This window comes from Sinohyriopsis cumingii, chromosome 1 (genome assembly GCF_028554795.1).
Source record: "Sinohyriopsis cumingii isolate HCF-2022 chromosome 1, ASM2855479v2, whole genome shotgun sequence".
Taxonomy (NCBI): domain Eukaryota; kingdom Metazoa; phylum Mollusca; class Bivalvia; order Unionida; family Unionidae; genus Sinohyriopsis; species Sinohyriopsis cumingii.
The window spans coordinates 17,687,832-17,704,519 of record NC_142961.1 but is presented as its reverse complement, the minus strand read 5'-3'; the positions used below and the strand labels follow the sequence as shown (position 1 = coordinate 17,704,519).

General features: G+C 36.7%; 1 protein-coding gene across 1 annotated transcript in view; it reads right to left on the bottom strand.

Annotated features, from left to right (window-relative positions):
• LOC149806502 (uncharacterized) overlaps positions 1-16,688 on the bottom strand; it is a 145,113-nt gene that overhangs the window by 39,258 nt on the left and 89,167 nt on the right. The window contains exons 22-25 of the mRNA XM_089953913.1: positions 14,669-14,838; positions 4,275-4,354; positions 2,598-2,792; positions 375-508 (exon numbers count right to left, since the gene is read on the bottom strand). Of these exons, the coding sequence (XP_089810039.1) occupies positions 375-508; positions 2,598-2,792; positions 4,275-4,354; positions 14,669-14,838 (579 nt within the window). The remainder of the gene's footprint in view (positions 1-374; positions 509-2,597; positions 2,793-4,274; positions 4,355-14,668; positions 14,839-16,688) is intronic.

The window sequence follows — 16,688 nt, the reverse complement described above, 5'->3', positions numbered from 1 at the left end:
TTCAATTCTGTGAGAAGGAAGGTGTCAAGACAGTTTGAAAGCCTGGATAGCTCCAGGAAGTAAACTCCACTACCTCTTGAATCAAATCTTTTTAGATGAAAAAGATAATCTTTCCCACCTATAAATACATACATATACACACATCGAGATATGAAGTGACTCAGAAACACACTGCTAATCAATAGAGGTGCTGGCACTAGGGAAAAAACCCTGACTGGCATATGTATAAAGCAAGTAAATTACTACTTTATGATCAAAGAGCAGTGGTGGTGGAACACTGAGATGAAGTTTTAAAGTCCTCGGTTTGACTTCAAGTTTGGCGGTGTATGTTGTGAAAATGTTAAAGAAAGTATTATAGCAATAACAGCAATTACCGTGCATTAACTCCTTTCTCAAACTCTTCTTCCAGTCTTTCAATGAACTTTGAGAACAGGTCAGACACAGCATCCAAGGCCAGGCAATCTTTTATGTACTGAGTCAATGTGGAGAAAGTTCCATACATACGAACCTAACACAGGAAAATTACACTATGAAGCTACAGTTACTTTTTTTCCAACAATACAGAAAAATTTCATTAAATTGAAGATCACATGCCACTATGTATTGCAGATGATTTGGGAAATAAATAGATTTATGATAGGATTACAGTAATAGTGTTGGATCTTCCTTAGCACAATAGTACCTTATAAGAGTAAAGCTTATTTGTCCTGACAAGAAACCATAACGTTCAATATGGATAAGCTGCCAGTCCCTCAAAGGCTAAACTCATGTCCCCTAATGACAGGCAAATACCCATTTGCAGCTAGGTCCAATGGAGTATCAGGACGCAACTACTGGTCAAAGGCTGCATAACCAATGATCTCCTTAAAAGCTAAAATTCATAAACTCTTGATCCTAAAACAAGAAGGCTACAGCCCATACTGTCTTAATATTACAATTTATAAATATTACCACAGTGAAACTTGCCTTAGCAGACACCTCTACATATAAGGAACCTGCACATAAACATTGATATTTATGAAATATGTTATACATATCTATATCATGTGTAAATCCTGGTACATGACTGTAGATTCCATAGCATCTATAAATAGGTGTTTATAATCCTTAATATTAATATTAATAATAAATCTGATTATAAGTTTGGAGAAAACTTTGGTTGAATGGTCAAGTCAGGTGATTTAGAACTAGGATCTATGTGTGTGTGATTTTGATTTTTACCATACAAGTCTTTGGTATGACTCACTTGGGGTTAGGTCCTTTGACCTCCTGCATCCAAGGTGGATGCACTAACCACTTAGGCCACCGGAGCTGTAGTACTGTGATGTAAGAAGGTATTGTGAAATGTGGCATTTAGTGGTCTAAGTTTGTCACATAGGGTTATATTGTGACCTATAATTGTAATAGACTCTTGGAAATGTATAAAGGAGGGAACTGAGCAATTAATTCATTCCTATAATTCTTATTTCTTATATTCTTATTTTAATATTTGTCTGAGGATGTGTTTAATGTTGTGTATAGATATAATTTGAGAGGAAACATTTGTTTGGATTATTCACTGGACATACAAAGTGCTCATATTACTGTTTGCACTAAAATATTATTCTGTCACCATTGAGAATTTATTCAAAGGAGTTCTGAACCATGCCATTGTGATATATCAAGACTGTTGACACATTAGCATATTCAAGGACCTGGGATTCATTCAGAATACTCAATTATTTTTTACTTGTGTAGAACCTTTTATGACTATTTTAAATTTAATTCATAGTTTCTCTTACATTTTCATTTTATTACTTAGAAAATTAAATTATTTGTTAAATTTTACAAAACTTGTTGGTTTTGCTTCTTTCTGTTACTTAGTTTATGACCACAGAGTTGTAACAAACTCTTTTCATAATTTTACCTATATATTCAACCTATTTATAAAGAACACCTGTTCATAAAGGAATAAACTGTGTAGTCCCCTGAGTATTAATTAAATACAGGGATGTATTAAATAGGCTAGTATTTTGTAGAATTAGGTTAGCATTAGGCTAACAATCCTACTGTGCAAGCTATCAGTCAATAACACTAAGATAACAATCCTGCTGCATGGGCTGCCAGTGTATAACTCTAGGCTAATAAATCCTATTGTACATGCTGTCAGTGAATAAAAACTAGGCTAACAATCCAACTGTCTAGGCTGTCAGCAAATAACACTAGGCTAACAATCCTACTGTCTATGCTGTCAGTGAATAACACTAGGCTCACAATCCTACTGTACAGGCTGCCTCTGGATAGCACTAAACTAGCAATCCTATAATATAGTGTACAAGCTATCAGTAAATAGCACTGGGTTAACAATTTTACTGTATGTGTTACTAGTGAAAGGCACTAGGTGGCAAAATCTAACAGTCAAGACAGGTAACTCACCACAATCAATGCAAGCAAATTTTGTTTCTTACATAGAATAGCAGAAACATGTAAACAGTGACTTAGGTAACCTAGATACATAATTATATTATCTAGAATGTTATATGGGTTTCAAGTATAGACATTTAAGTTCCTTTAGCCCATTTACAATTTACTCCATTTTTTTAAGCTGTTTGTCTCACCTCATCAAGCAGAACCTTCATGAAGAGGGGGTTATCTGTGTTTGGAGACTTTATAATCCTATCCTTCTGTTCTTGATCTAGGGTCTTGCCATAGATTTCTGTCAGGTACTTCGAAATGTATTCCTCTTTTTCTTCTCTTTTCAAGAGTCCAACATGAACAGTGGGCCATTCAAATTTCTTCACTGCTTCCATGGCCTATTAATTTGTACGAAAACAATTTGTTTAGATTTCTTCTATTGTGTGAATGGAAAATTTCAGAGAAGTACGGTAATTTTTATAAACTGAACTTCCTATTTTACACATTAATAAAGTCATATAGCTTGAAAATCAAGTTCATATTGTATGAATGGCCATGGCTTCACTAAATTCATTAATGTGGAGAGTGTCTTCAGGACAACATAAATCCTGTAAAATAAGTTTAATTTTAAATACAGTTTTTTTATTGAAATAATAGTGAATCTCAAAAAATAAATAACAGAACTATATTTTAACCACTGTTGACAAATACTGTCAAAGCAAATAAGATGGGTACATGAATACATATGTTACAGTTCCTTATTGGTGTTATGAACCAACTAGTTTTCTTCACATATGATTTCAACCAATCTAAATGCTCGTTTCAATATACCAAAACACAAGACTGTACTATTGGTTCTATCTGAGAACTGTGCCTGTGAAATGCTGGAGTATTAAAATTGTTCAAAAATTTATATTTTTACACAGTTAAGGGTCCAACCAATCTAAACTCATATCAAAATGTATGGATTGCTATGCATTTTCATGTGCTACTCTTAGTTAAATATTTACCCATAATCTTTTTGCTGATTAAAATCATGAAAAAATTATATTGCTGAGTAAATTTACACTGAACAATTACATCTGTATTTAAAAGGTCATGGCAATTTAAAATGGAAACTGTGGTGATAACATTTTGTACAGAAGGTAACATTTTTTAATAAATTTACTAAAGTATTCTAAAAATGTTTTCTTTTAAAAGCATATATATTTTTCATTATTTCTAAACAGAACAAAACTGTAATTACATCAAAATGAAATTCAATCTCTGTCACTGTTTATCATGTCATATTGAAGTTCAGTCTCTGCCACTGTTCATGGTGCTGTGCTTTTAACATTTCTGCATCGTGAAATTGACATCACAATAATAATTAAACAATTATACGACATCTTGAAATGTCCTGTGAACACTAACTGCAGTAAACACCCTTAAGCATGTGCTATGAACACCAATGCACATACAGCACCCTTAAGGATATGCTGTGTACACCAATTCAATTATAGCAACACCCTTAAGCACAGGCTGTGAACAACAATTCAACTGCAGTAAACACCCATAAGCGTATGATGTGAACACCAATTCAAGTGTAGCAACACCCATAAGAATGGGTTGTGAACACCAATTTAAGTGTAGCAACACCCTTAAGTATGGGCTATGAACACCAATTTAAGTGTAGCAACACCCTTAAGTATGGGCTGTGAACACCAATTTAAGTGTAGCAACACCCTTAAGCATGGGCTGTGAACACCAATTTAAGTGTAGCAACACCTTTAAGCATGAGCTGTGAGCACCAATTCAAGTGTAGTAAACACACATAAGCATGAGAGGAATACTTGTATCAAATGTTCTGTTATAAAGTTATTATTCAAACTATTTCTTACCCTTCCTGGCAGAGTGGACATTAAAAAGAAAACATTTGGTGGGATTTCGGATGGAATCCACATGAGATCATGCTCTGGACCTGAAAAAAAATTGTACTGGATATAAAGATATCAACTTTTATTCTTGATAAAAATTGTACTGGATATAAAGAGATCAACTTTTATTCTTGATAAAAATTACCAGTATTTTCCAATAACATAGTAGCACAATAAATGATTTGTAGTTATGAGGTAGCACAATAAATGATTTGTAGTTATTGGGTTACTGGTTTGATTCTTAGCATTATCAAAGGCAATCAGTAATGCCTTCATTATCAAAGGCAATCTGTAATACCTTCATTATCAAAGGCAATCTGTAATACCTTCATTATCAAAGGCAATCAGTAATACCTTCATTATCAAAGGCAATCTGTAATACCTTCATTATCAAAGGCAATCTGTAATACCTTCATTATCAAAAGCAATCTGTAATACCTTCATTATCAAAGGCAATATGTAATACCTTCATTATCAAAGGCAGTCAGTAATATCTTCATTATCAAAGGCAATCTGTAATACCTTCATTATCAAAGGCAATCTGTAATACCTTTATTATCAAAGGCAGTCAGTAACACCTTCATTATCAAAGGCAATCTGTAATACCTTCATTATCAAAGGCAATCTGTAATACCTTCATTATCAAAAGCAATCTGTAATACCTTCATTATCAAAGGCAATCTGTAATACCTTCATTATCAAAGGCAATCTGTAATACCTTCATTATCAAAGACAATCAGTAATACCTTCATTATCAAAGGCAATCTGTAATACCTTCATTATCAAAGGCAATCAGTAATACCTTTATCCTCTGTTACATCATTAAATGAGAGCAATAAAATGAAGCCACCATACAGTGATAAGATTGTAGGCCTGAAAACCTTCATCCCATTCCATTATTGACCCACCATACAGCAATAAGATGGTAGGCCTACATACCCTTATCCCATTCCATCAATAACCCACCATACAGCAATAAGATGGTCATACAGCAATAAGATGGTAGGCCTACATACCTTCATCCCATTCCATCAATAACCCACCATGCAGCAATAAGATGGTCATACAGCAATAAGATGGTAGGCCTACATACTTTTATCTCATTCCATCGATAACCTGTCATACAGCAATAAGATGGTCATACAGCAATAAGATGGTAGGCCTACATACCTTTATCCCATTCCATCAATAACCCACCATACAGCAATAAAATGGTCATACAGCAATAAGATGGTAGGCCTACATACCTTTATCCCATTCCATCAATAACCTACCATACAGCAATAAGATGGTCATACAGCAATAAGATGGTAGGCCTACATACCTTCATCCCATTCCATCAATAACCCACCATACAGCAATAAGATGGTCATACAGCAATAAGATGGTAGGCCTACATACTTTTATCTCATTCCATCGATAACCTGTCATACAGCAATAAGATGGTCATACAGCAATAAGATGATCATACAGCAATAAGATGGTAGGCCTACATACTTTTATCCCATTCCATCAATAACCCACCATACAGCAATAAGATGGAGGGCCTACATACTTTCATCTCATTCCATCAATAACCTGTCATACAGCAATAAGATGGTCATAGAGCAATAAAATGGTCATACAGCAATAAGATAGTAGGCCTACATACCTTCATCCCATTCCATCAATAACCCACCATACATCATTAAGATGGTCATACAGCAATAAGATAGTAGGCCTACATACCTTTATCCCATTCCATCAATAACCCACCATACAGCAATAAGATGGTCATACAGCAATAAGATGGTAATACAGCAATAAGATGGTAGGCCTATATACCTTCATCCCATTCCATCAATAACCCACCATACATCATTAAGATGGTCATACAGCAATAAGATAGTAGGCCTACATACCTTTATCCCAATCCATCAATAACCCACCATACAGCAATAAGATGGTCATACAGCAATAAGATGGTAATACAGCAATAAGATGGTAGGCCTATATACCTTTATCCCATTCCATCAATAACCTGTCATACAGCAATAAGATGGTCATACAGCAATATGATGGTAGGCCTACATACCTTCATCCCATTCCATCAATAACCCACCATACATCATTAAGATGGTCATACAGCAATAAGATAGTAGGCCTACATACCTTTATCCCATCCATCAATAACCCACCATACAGCAATAAGATGGTCATACAGCAATAAGATGGTCATACAGCAATAAGATGGTAATACAGCAATAAGATGGTAGGCCTATATACCTTTATCCCATTCCATCAATAACCTGTCATACAGCAATAAGATGGTCATACAGCAATATGATGGTCATACAGAAATAAGATGGTCATACAGCAATAAGATGGTCATACAGCAATAAGATGGTTGGCCTACATACTTTTATCTCATTCCATCAATAATCTGTCATACAGCAATAAGATGGTAGGCCTACATACTTTTATCCCATTCCATCAATAACCCACCATACAGCAATAAGATGGTCATACAGCAATAAGATGGTAGGCCTACATATTTTTATCCCATTCCATCAATAACCCACCATACAGCAATAAGATGGTAGGCCTACATACCTTCATCCATTCCATTATTAACCCATCATACAGCAATAAGATGGTAGGCCTACATACTTTTATCTCATTACATCAATAACCTGTCATACAGCAATAAGATGGTCATACAGCAATAAGATGGTAGGCCTACATACTTTTATCTCATTGCATCAATAATCTGTCATACAGCAATAAGATGGTCATACAGCAATAAAATGGTCATACAGCAATAAGATGGTAGGCCTACATACTTTTATCTCATTCCATCAATAATATGTCATACAGCAATAAGATGGTAGGCCTACATACTTTTATCCCATTCCATCAATAACCCACCATACAGCAATAAGATGGTAGGCCTACATACCTTCATCCATTCCATTATTAACCCATCATACAGCAATAAGATGGTGGGCCTACATAATTTCATCTCATTCCATCAATAACCTGTCATACAGCAATAAGATGGTCATAGAGCAATAAGATGGTAGGCCTACATACTTTTATCTCATTACATCAATAACCTGTCATACAGCAATAAGATGGTAGGCCTACATACTTTAATCCCATTCCATCAATAACCCACCATACAGCAATAAGATGGTGGGCCTACATACTTTCATCTCATTCCATCAATAACCCACCATACAGCAATAAGATGGTCATACAACAATAAGATGGTCATACAGCAATAAGATGGTAGGCCTACATACTTTTATCTCATTCCATCAATAATCTGTCATACAGCAATAAGATGGTAGGCCTACATACTTTTATCCCATTCCATCAATAACCCACCATACAGCAATAGGATGGTGGGCCTACATACTATCATCTCATTCCATCAATAACCCACCATACAGCAATAAGATGGTCATACAGCAATAAGATGGTAGGCCTACATACCTTTATCCCATTCCGTCAATAACCTGTCATACAGCAATAAGATGGTCATACAGCAATAAGATGGTCATACAGCAATAGGATGGTAGGCCTACATACTTTTATCCCATTCCATCAATAACCCACCATACAGCAATAAGATGGTAGGCCTACATACCTTTATCCCATTCCATCAATAACCCACCACACAGCAATAAGATGGTCATATAGCAGTAAGATGGTAGGCCTACATACCTTTATCCCATTCCGTCAATAACCTGTCATACAGCAATAAGATGGTCATACAGCAATAAGATGGTCATACAGCAATAAGATGGTAGGCCTACATACTTTTATCCCATTCCATCAATAACCCACCATACAGCAATAAGATGGTAGGCCTACATACCTTTATCCCATTCCGTCAATAACCTGTCATACAGCAATAAGATGGTCATACAGCAATAAGATGGTCATACAGCAATAAGATAGTAGGCCTACATACCTTTATCCCATTCCATCAATAACCCACCATACAGCAATAAGATGGTCATACAGCAATAAGATGGTCATAGAGCAATAAGATGGTAGGCCTACATACCTTTATCCCATTCCATCAATAACCTGTCATACAGCAATAAGATGGTCATACAGCAATATGATGGTCATACAGAAGTAAGATGGTCATACAGCAATAAGATGGCAGGCCTACATACTTTTATCTCATTCCATCAATAATCTGTCATACAGCAATAAGATGGTAGGCCTACATACTTTTATCCCATTCCATCAATAACCCACCATACAGCAATAAGATGGTAGACCTACATACCTTCATCCATTCCATTATTAACCCATCATACAGCAATAAGATGGTGGGCCTACATAATTTCATCTCATTCCATCAATAACCTGTCATACAGCAGTAAGATGGTTATACAGCAATAAGATGGTCATACAGCAATAAGATGGTAGGCCTACATACTTTTATCCCATTCCATCAATAACCCACCATACAGCAAAAAGATGGTAGGCCTAACACCTTCATCCATTCCATTATTAACCCATCATACAGCAATAAGATGGTTGGCCAACATACTTTCATCTCATTCCATCAATAACCTGTCATACAGCAATAAGATGGTAGGCCTACATACTTTTATCCCATTCCATTAATAACCCACCATACAGCAATAAGATGGTGGGCCTACATACTTTCATCTCATTCCATCAATAACCCACCATACAGCAATAAGATGGTCATACAGCAATAAGATGGTAGGCCTACATACCTTCATCCCATTCCATCAATAATCCACCATACAGCAATAAGATGGTCAAACAGCAATAAGATGGTCATACAGCAATAAGATGGTAGGCTACATACCTTTATCCCATTCCATCAATAAACCACCATACAGCAATAAGATGGTCATACAGCAATAAGATGGTAGGCCTACATACCTTTATCCCATTCCATCAATAACTGTCATACAGCAATAAGATGGTAGGCCTACATACCTTTATCCCATTCCATCAATAACCCAACATACAGCAACAAAATGGTAGGCCTACATACCTTTATCCCATTCCATCAATAACCTGTCACACAGCAATAAGATGGTAGGCCTACATACCTTTATCCCATTCCATCAATAACCTGTCATACAGCAATAAGATGGTCATACAGCAATATGATGGTCATACAGAAATAAGATGGTCATACAGCAATAAGATGGCAGGCCTACATACTTTTATCTCATTCCATCAATAATCTGTCATACAGCAATAAGATGGTAGGTCTACATACTTTTATCCCATTCCATCAATAACCCACCATACAGCAATAAGATGGTAGGCCTACATACCTTTATCCCATTCCATCAATAACCCAACATACAGCAACAAAATGGTAGGCCTACATACCTTTATCCCATTCCATCAATAACCTGTCACACAGCAATAAGATGGTAGGCCTACATACCTTTATCCCATTCCATCAATAACCCACCATACAGCAATAAGATGGCAGGCCTACATACCTTTATCCCATTCCATCAATAACCTGTCATACAGCAATAAGATGGTCATACAGCAATAAGATGGCAGGCCTACATACTTTTATCTCATTCCATCAATAATCTGTCATACAGCAATAAGATGGTAGGCCTACATACTTTTATCCCATTCCATCAATAACCCACCATACAGCAATAAGATGGTAGGCCTACATACCTTTATCCCATTCCATCAATAACCCAACATACAGCAACAAAATGGTAGGCCTACATACCTTTATCCCATTCCATCAATAACCTGTCACACAGCAATAAGATGGTAGGCCTACATACCTTTATCCCATTCCATCAATAACCCACCATACAGCAATAAGATGGCAGGCCTACATACCTTTATCCCATTCCATCAATAACCTACCATACAGCAATAAGATGGTAGGTCTACATACCTTTATCCCATTCCATCAATAACCCACCATACAGCAATAAGATGGCAGGCCTACATACCTTTATCCCATTCCATCAATAACCTGTCATACAGCAATAAGATGGTCATACAGCAATAAGATGGTCATACAAGCAATAAGATGGTCATACAGCAATAAGATGGTCATAGAGCAATAAGATGGTAGGCCTACATACTTTTATCCAATTCCATCAATAACCTGTCATACAGCAATAAGATGGTCATACAGCAATAAGATGGTAGGCCTACATAGCTTTATCCCATTCCATCAATAACCTGCCATACAACAATAAGATGGTAGGTCTACATACCTTTATCCCATTCCATCAATAACCCACCATACAGCAACAAAATGGTAGGCCTACATACCTTTATCCCATTCCATCAATAACCTGTCATACAGCAATAAGATGGTAGGCCTACATACCTTTATCTCATTCCATCAAAAACCCACCATACAGCAATAAGATGGCAGGCCTACATACTTTTATCTCATTCCATCAATAACCCACCATACAGCAATAAGATGGTAGGCCTACATACTTTTATCTCTTTCCATCAATAACCTGTCATACAGCAATAAGATGGTAGGCCTACAAACCTTTTTCCCATTCCATCAATAACCTGTCATACAACAATAAGATGGTAGGCCTACATACTTTTATCCCATTCCATCAATAACCTGTCATACAACAATAAGATGGTAGGCCTACATACTTTTATCCCATTCCATCAATAACCCATCATACAGCAATAAGATGGTGGGCGTACATACTTTCATCTCATTCCATCAATAACCTGTCATACAGCAATAAGATGGTCATACAGCAATAAGATGGTAGGCCTGCATACTTTTATCTCATTCCATCAATAACCTGTCATACAGCAATAAGATGGTAGGCCTACGTACTTTTATCCCATTCCATCAATAACCCACCATACAGCAATAAGATGGTGGGCCTACATACTTTTATCTCATTCCATCAATAACCCATCATACAGCAATAAGATGGTAGGCCTACATACTTTTATCTCATTCCATTAATAACCCACCATACAGCAATAAGATGGTGGGCCTACATACTTTCATCTCATTCCATCAATAACCCACCATACAGCAATAAGATGGTCATACAGCAATAAGATGGTAGGCCTACATACCTTCATCCCATTCCATCAATAATCCACCATACAGCAATAAGATGGTCAAACAGCAATAAGATGGTCATACAGCAATAAGATGGTAGGCTACATACCTTTATCCCATTCCATCAATAAACCACCATACAGCAATAAGATGGTCATACAGCAATAAGATGGTAGGCCTACATACCTTTATCCCATTCCATCAATAACTGTCATACAGCAATAAGATGGTAGGCCTACATACCTTTATGCCATTCCATCAATAACCCAACATACAGCAACAAAATGGTAGGCCTACATACCTTTATCCCATTCCATCAATAACCTGTCACACAGCAATAAGATGGTAGGCCTACATACCTTTATCCCATTCCATCAATAACCTGTCATACAGCAATAAGATGGTCATACAGCAATATGATGGTCATACAGAAATAAGATGGTCATACAGCAATAAGATGGCAGGCCTACATACTTTTATCTCATTCCATCAATAATCTGTCATACAGCAATAAGATGGTAGGCCTACATACTTTTATCCCATTCTATCAATAACCCACCATACAGCAATAAGATGGTAGGCCTACATACCTTTATCCCATTCCATCAATAACCCAACATACAGCAACAAAATGGTAGGCCTACATACCTTTATCCCATTCCATCAATAACCTGTCACACAGCAATAAGATGGTAGGCCTACATACCTTTATCCCATTCCATCAATAACCCACCATACAGCAATAAGATGGCAGGCCTACATACCTTTATCCCATTCCATCAATAACCTGTCATACAGCAATAAGATGGTCATACAGCAATAAGATGGCAGGCCTACATACTTTTATCTCATTCCATCAATAATCTGTCGTACAGCAATAAGATGGTAGGCCTACATACTTTTATCCCATTCCATCAATAACCCACCATACAGCAATAAGATGGTAGGCCTACATACCTTTATCCCATTCCATCAATAACCCAACATACAGCAACAAAATGGTAGGCCTACATACCTTTATCCCATTCCATCAATAACCTGTCACACAGCAATAAGATGGTAGGCCTACATACCTTTATCCCATTCCATCAATAACCCACCATACAGCAATAAGATGGCAGGCCTACATACCTTTATCCCATTCCATCAATAACCTACCATACAGCAATAAGATGGTAGGCCTACATACCTTTATCCCATTCCATCAATAACCCACCATACAGCAATAAGATGGCAGGCCTACATACCTTTATCCCATTCCATCAATAACCTGTCATACAGCAATAAGATGGTCATACAGCAATAAGATGGTCATACAAGCAATAAGATGGTCATACAGCAATAAGATGGTCATAGAGCAATAAGATGGTAGGCCTACATACTTTTATCCAATTCCATCAATAACCTGTCATACAGCAATAAGATGGTCATACAGCAATAAGATGGTAGGCCTACATAGCTTTATCCCATTCCATCAATAACCTGCCATACAACAATAAGATGGTAGGTCTACATACCTTTATCCCATTCCATCAATAACCCACCATACAGCAACAAAATGGTAGGCCTACATACCTTTATCCCATTCCATCAATAACCTGTCATACAGCAATAAGATGGCAGGCCTACATACCTTTATCTCATTCCATCAAAAACCCACCATACAGCAATAAGATGGCAGGCCTACATACTTTTATCTCATTCCATCAATAACCCACCATACAGCAATAAGATGGTAGGCCTACATACTTTTATCTCTTTCCATCAATAACCTGTCATACAGCAATAAGATGGTAGGCCTACAAACCTTTTTCCCATTCCATCAATAACCTGTCATACAACAATAAGATGGTAGGCCTACATACTTTTATCCCATTCCATCAATAACCTGTCATACAACAATAAGATGGTAGGCCTACATACTTTTATCCCATTCCATCAATAACCCATCATACAGCAATAAGATGGTGGGCGTACATACTTTCATCTCATTCCATCAATAACCTGTCATACAGCAATAAGATGGTCATACAGCAATAAGATGGTAGGCCTGCATACTTTTATCTCATTCCATCAATAACCTGTCATACAGCAATAAGATGGTAGGCCTACATACTTTTATCCCATTCCATCAATAACCCACCATACAGCAATAAGATGGTGGGCCTACATACTTTTATTTCATTCCATCAATAACCCACCATACAGCAATAAGATGGTCATACAGCAATAAGATGGTAGGCCTACAAACCTTTTTCCCATTCCATCAATAACCTGTCATACAACAATAAGATGGTAGGCCTACATACTTTTATCCCATTCCATCAATAACCTGTCATACAACAATAAGATGGTAGGCCTACATACTTTTATCCCATTCCATCAATAACCCATCATACAGCAATAAGATGGTGGGCGTACATACTTTCATCTCATTCCATCAATAACCTGTCATACAGCAATAAGATGGTCATACAGCAATAAGATGGTAGGCCTGCATACTTTTATCTCATTCCATCAATAACCTGTCATACAGCAATAAGATGGCAGGCCTACATACTTTTATCTCATTCCATCAATAACCCACCATACAGCAATAAGATGGTAGGCCTACATACTTTTATCCCATTCCATCAATAATCCACCATACAGCAATAAGATGGTAGGCCTACATACTTTTATCCCATTCCATCAATAACCCACCATACAGCAATAAGATGGTAGGCCTACATACTTTTATCCCATTCCATCAATAACCCACCATACAGCAATAAGATGGTAGGCCTACATACTTTTATCCCATTCCATCAATAACCCACCATACAGCAATAAGATGGTAGGCCTACATACTTTTATCCCATTCCATCAATAACCCACCATACAGCAATAAGATGGTGGGTCTACATACTTTCATCTCATTCCATCAATAACCTGTCATGCAACAATAAGATGGTCATACAGCAAAAAGATGGTAGGCCTACATACCTTTATCCCATGCCATTAATAACCCACCATACAGCAATAAGATGGTCATACAGCAAAAAGATGGTAGGCCCACATGCCTTTATCACATTCCATCAATAACCCACCATACAGCAATAAGATGGTCATACAGCAATAAGATGGTAGGCCTACATACCTTTATCCCATGCCATCAATAACCCACCATACAGCAATAAGATGGTAGACCTACATACTTTTATCTCATTCCATCAATAACCTGTCACACAGCAATAAGATGGTCATACAGCAATAAGATGGTAGGCCTACATACCTTCATCCCCTGTTCCATCATTAAGCTGATTGAGAGCATCCAATATGAAGACGCACTTGGCTCGTGTACCAGCCATGTGGATCCATTTGCCAAAATCCTGAATCAGATGAGTATCAGTTGAGGGGATGGCCTGGTCAATCTTGAAGTAATCTTTGATCTCTTCACAGATCCTATGAGGAAGGATTCAAATCAATGAACAAATTCCCATATTTAATAAATATGCACATATTATATCAGGGGTCTCGAACTCAAACCACCCTGAGGATCACATGAGGGCATTTTTGATGGTCCAATGGCCAATCCACCATTATTATCTCTCAGGACACCTTGTGATGCCAATCATTTTGTAGGCCGGATGATATGGCTTGGCAGGCCACATGTGGCCCATGTGTTTGAGATGCCTGTATTGTGTGTACAAAGTACCATCTATACTTGTTTGTAAGTAAAACTGCAAACAAACAGACCCTAATATACTAATGTATAATTCACCAGCAGATCAGGGTCTGTGTTGTTTTGTTCTACTAAATGATTCTAACAAACTGTACAGATCTAGATCTGCCAGTGCAGTAAGCAACAGCAGATATGGATCTTTGCAGTCTGCAGCTGGACTCAACTTATAAGCCAGTAAATACTGTAACATTACTTGATCATTATAAAAAGTCTAATCAATGTGTTGTGCACATCTGTAAAAAACATCTGAATCATCCACTGCTTTTATGCCAGATTCAGAAACTGTAATTGTTATTTTGATATTAAATCGTATGATCTAGAATACTAGATTTTTTTATAAATCTGCCAATGTACTGTCTTTATGATAATGTTGCTGCAGTCTTCAGCAAATAACAGTACTAAACTTGAAATTTATGCAATCAAAGATTTGTGTATTGCCATAAATCAGGTGTGTTCTTTTGAACATGGGGTAATCAAAATAAATTCACCATCTCTTGCCATCTGTAGAGTAATAAAAGAACTTAATTTTGTGGCTGTCAGGCAGCAAATTTGCACATGGTTGCATAGATACTTAACTAACAAGCTGAATTACATAAACTTTTTCAAAAATGTTTTCAAAAATGTCAAATAAACACATTTTTAGAAGAACTAATGGCAAAACTGTTTGAGAAGAAACAATTACAAAGCTGAATTTACAATAAAGAAATTCCCTTTCTGATGATTTTTCAAGAAATTTTCCCAAAATGGACTAGAGGAAAAATGAAAGATATTTTTGCACATTTACTCTGATCATATATCTAACCTAAAAATTTTTTAAAAAATATTCCAAGCTGTGCAGAAGGAGACGCAATGATGACCTTCCCAAAATAGCCCTTTTCTTGACCTTCCCGAAATAGCCCTTTTCTTCACTTTCCCGAAATAGCCCTTTTCTTGACCTTCCCAAAATAGCCCTTTGCTTGACCTTCCCGAAATAGCCCTTTTCTTGACCTTACAAAACATTTTCTGAATGTTCCCCAAATAGAATCAGATGGAAAAAGTAAAACTTACTGCACATCTTCACCAGCCAAATACCTACATTATAAAATTTCAATGAAATTATCCTAACAATGTCAGACTGAATTCCATGATATCACTTATTGACAATTTTTGAGAAATATCAACAAAAATGGGCTAATGATAAAAAATAAAGCATTTTTGTGCATCCACTCAAAATGATATCTTGCCAATAAATCCTCTACGCAGTATGGGAGGTAAGGAGTTAGGACGAGAAGTGACAAATTCAGTTCTCAAAATATCCTATGTTTGACATTTCTCAAGAACTTCTCCTAAATATGGTACAAAGGCAAAATGTTATATTGTTTTTACATGTATGCACTACCCATATATCTAGCCTACATAAATTCACTAAAATTTTCCAAGCAGTGAGGTAGGAGGAGCAAACATAAGCATTGTCATGGAAAGACAGACAGACTGATGCTTAGTGGCAATGGCAATATCCCCACTCTTTGCACATGTGAAGAGAAATCACAAACCCATCACCTACACCAGGGATCTCAAATTTGAACCACCC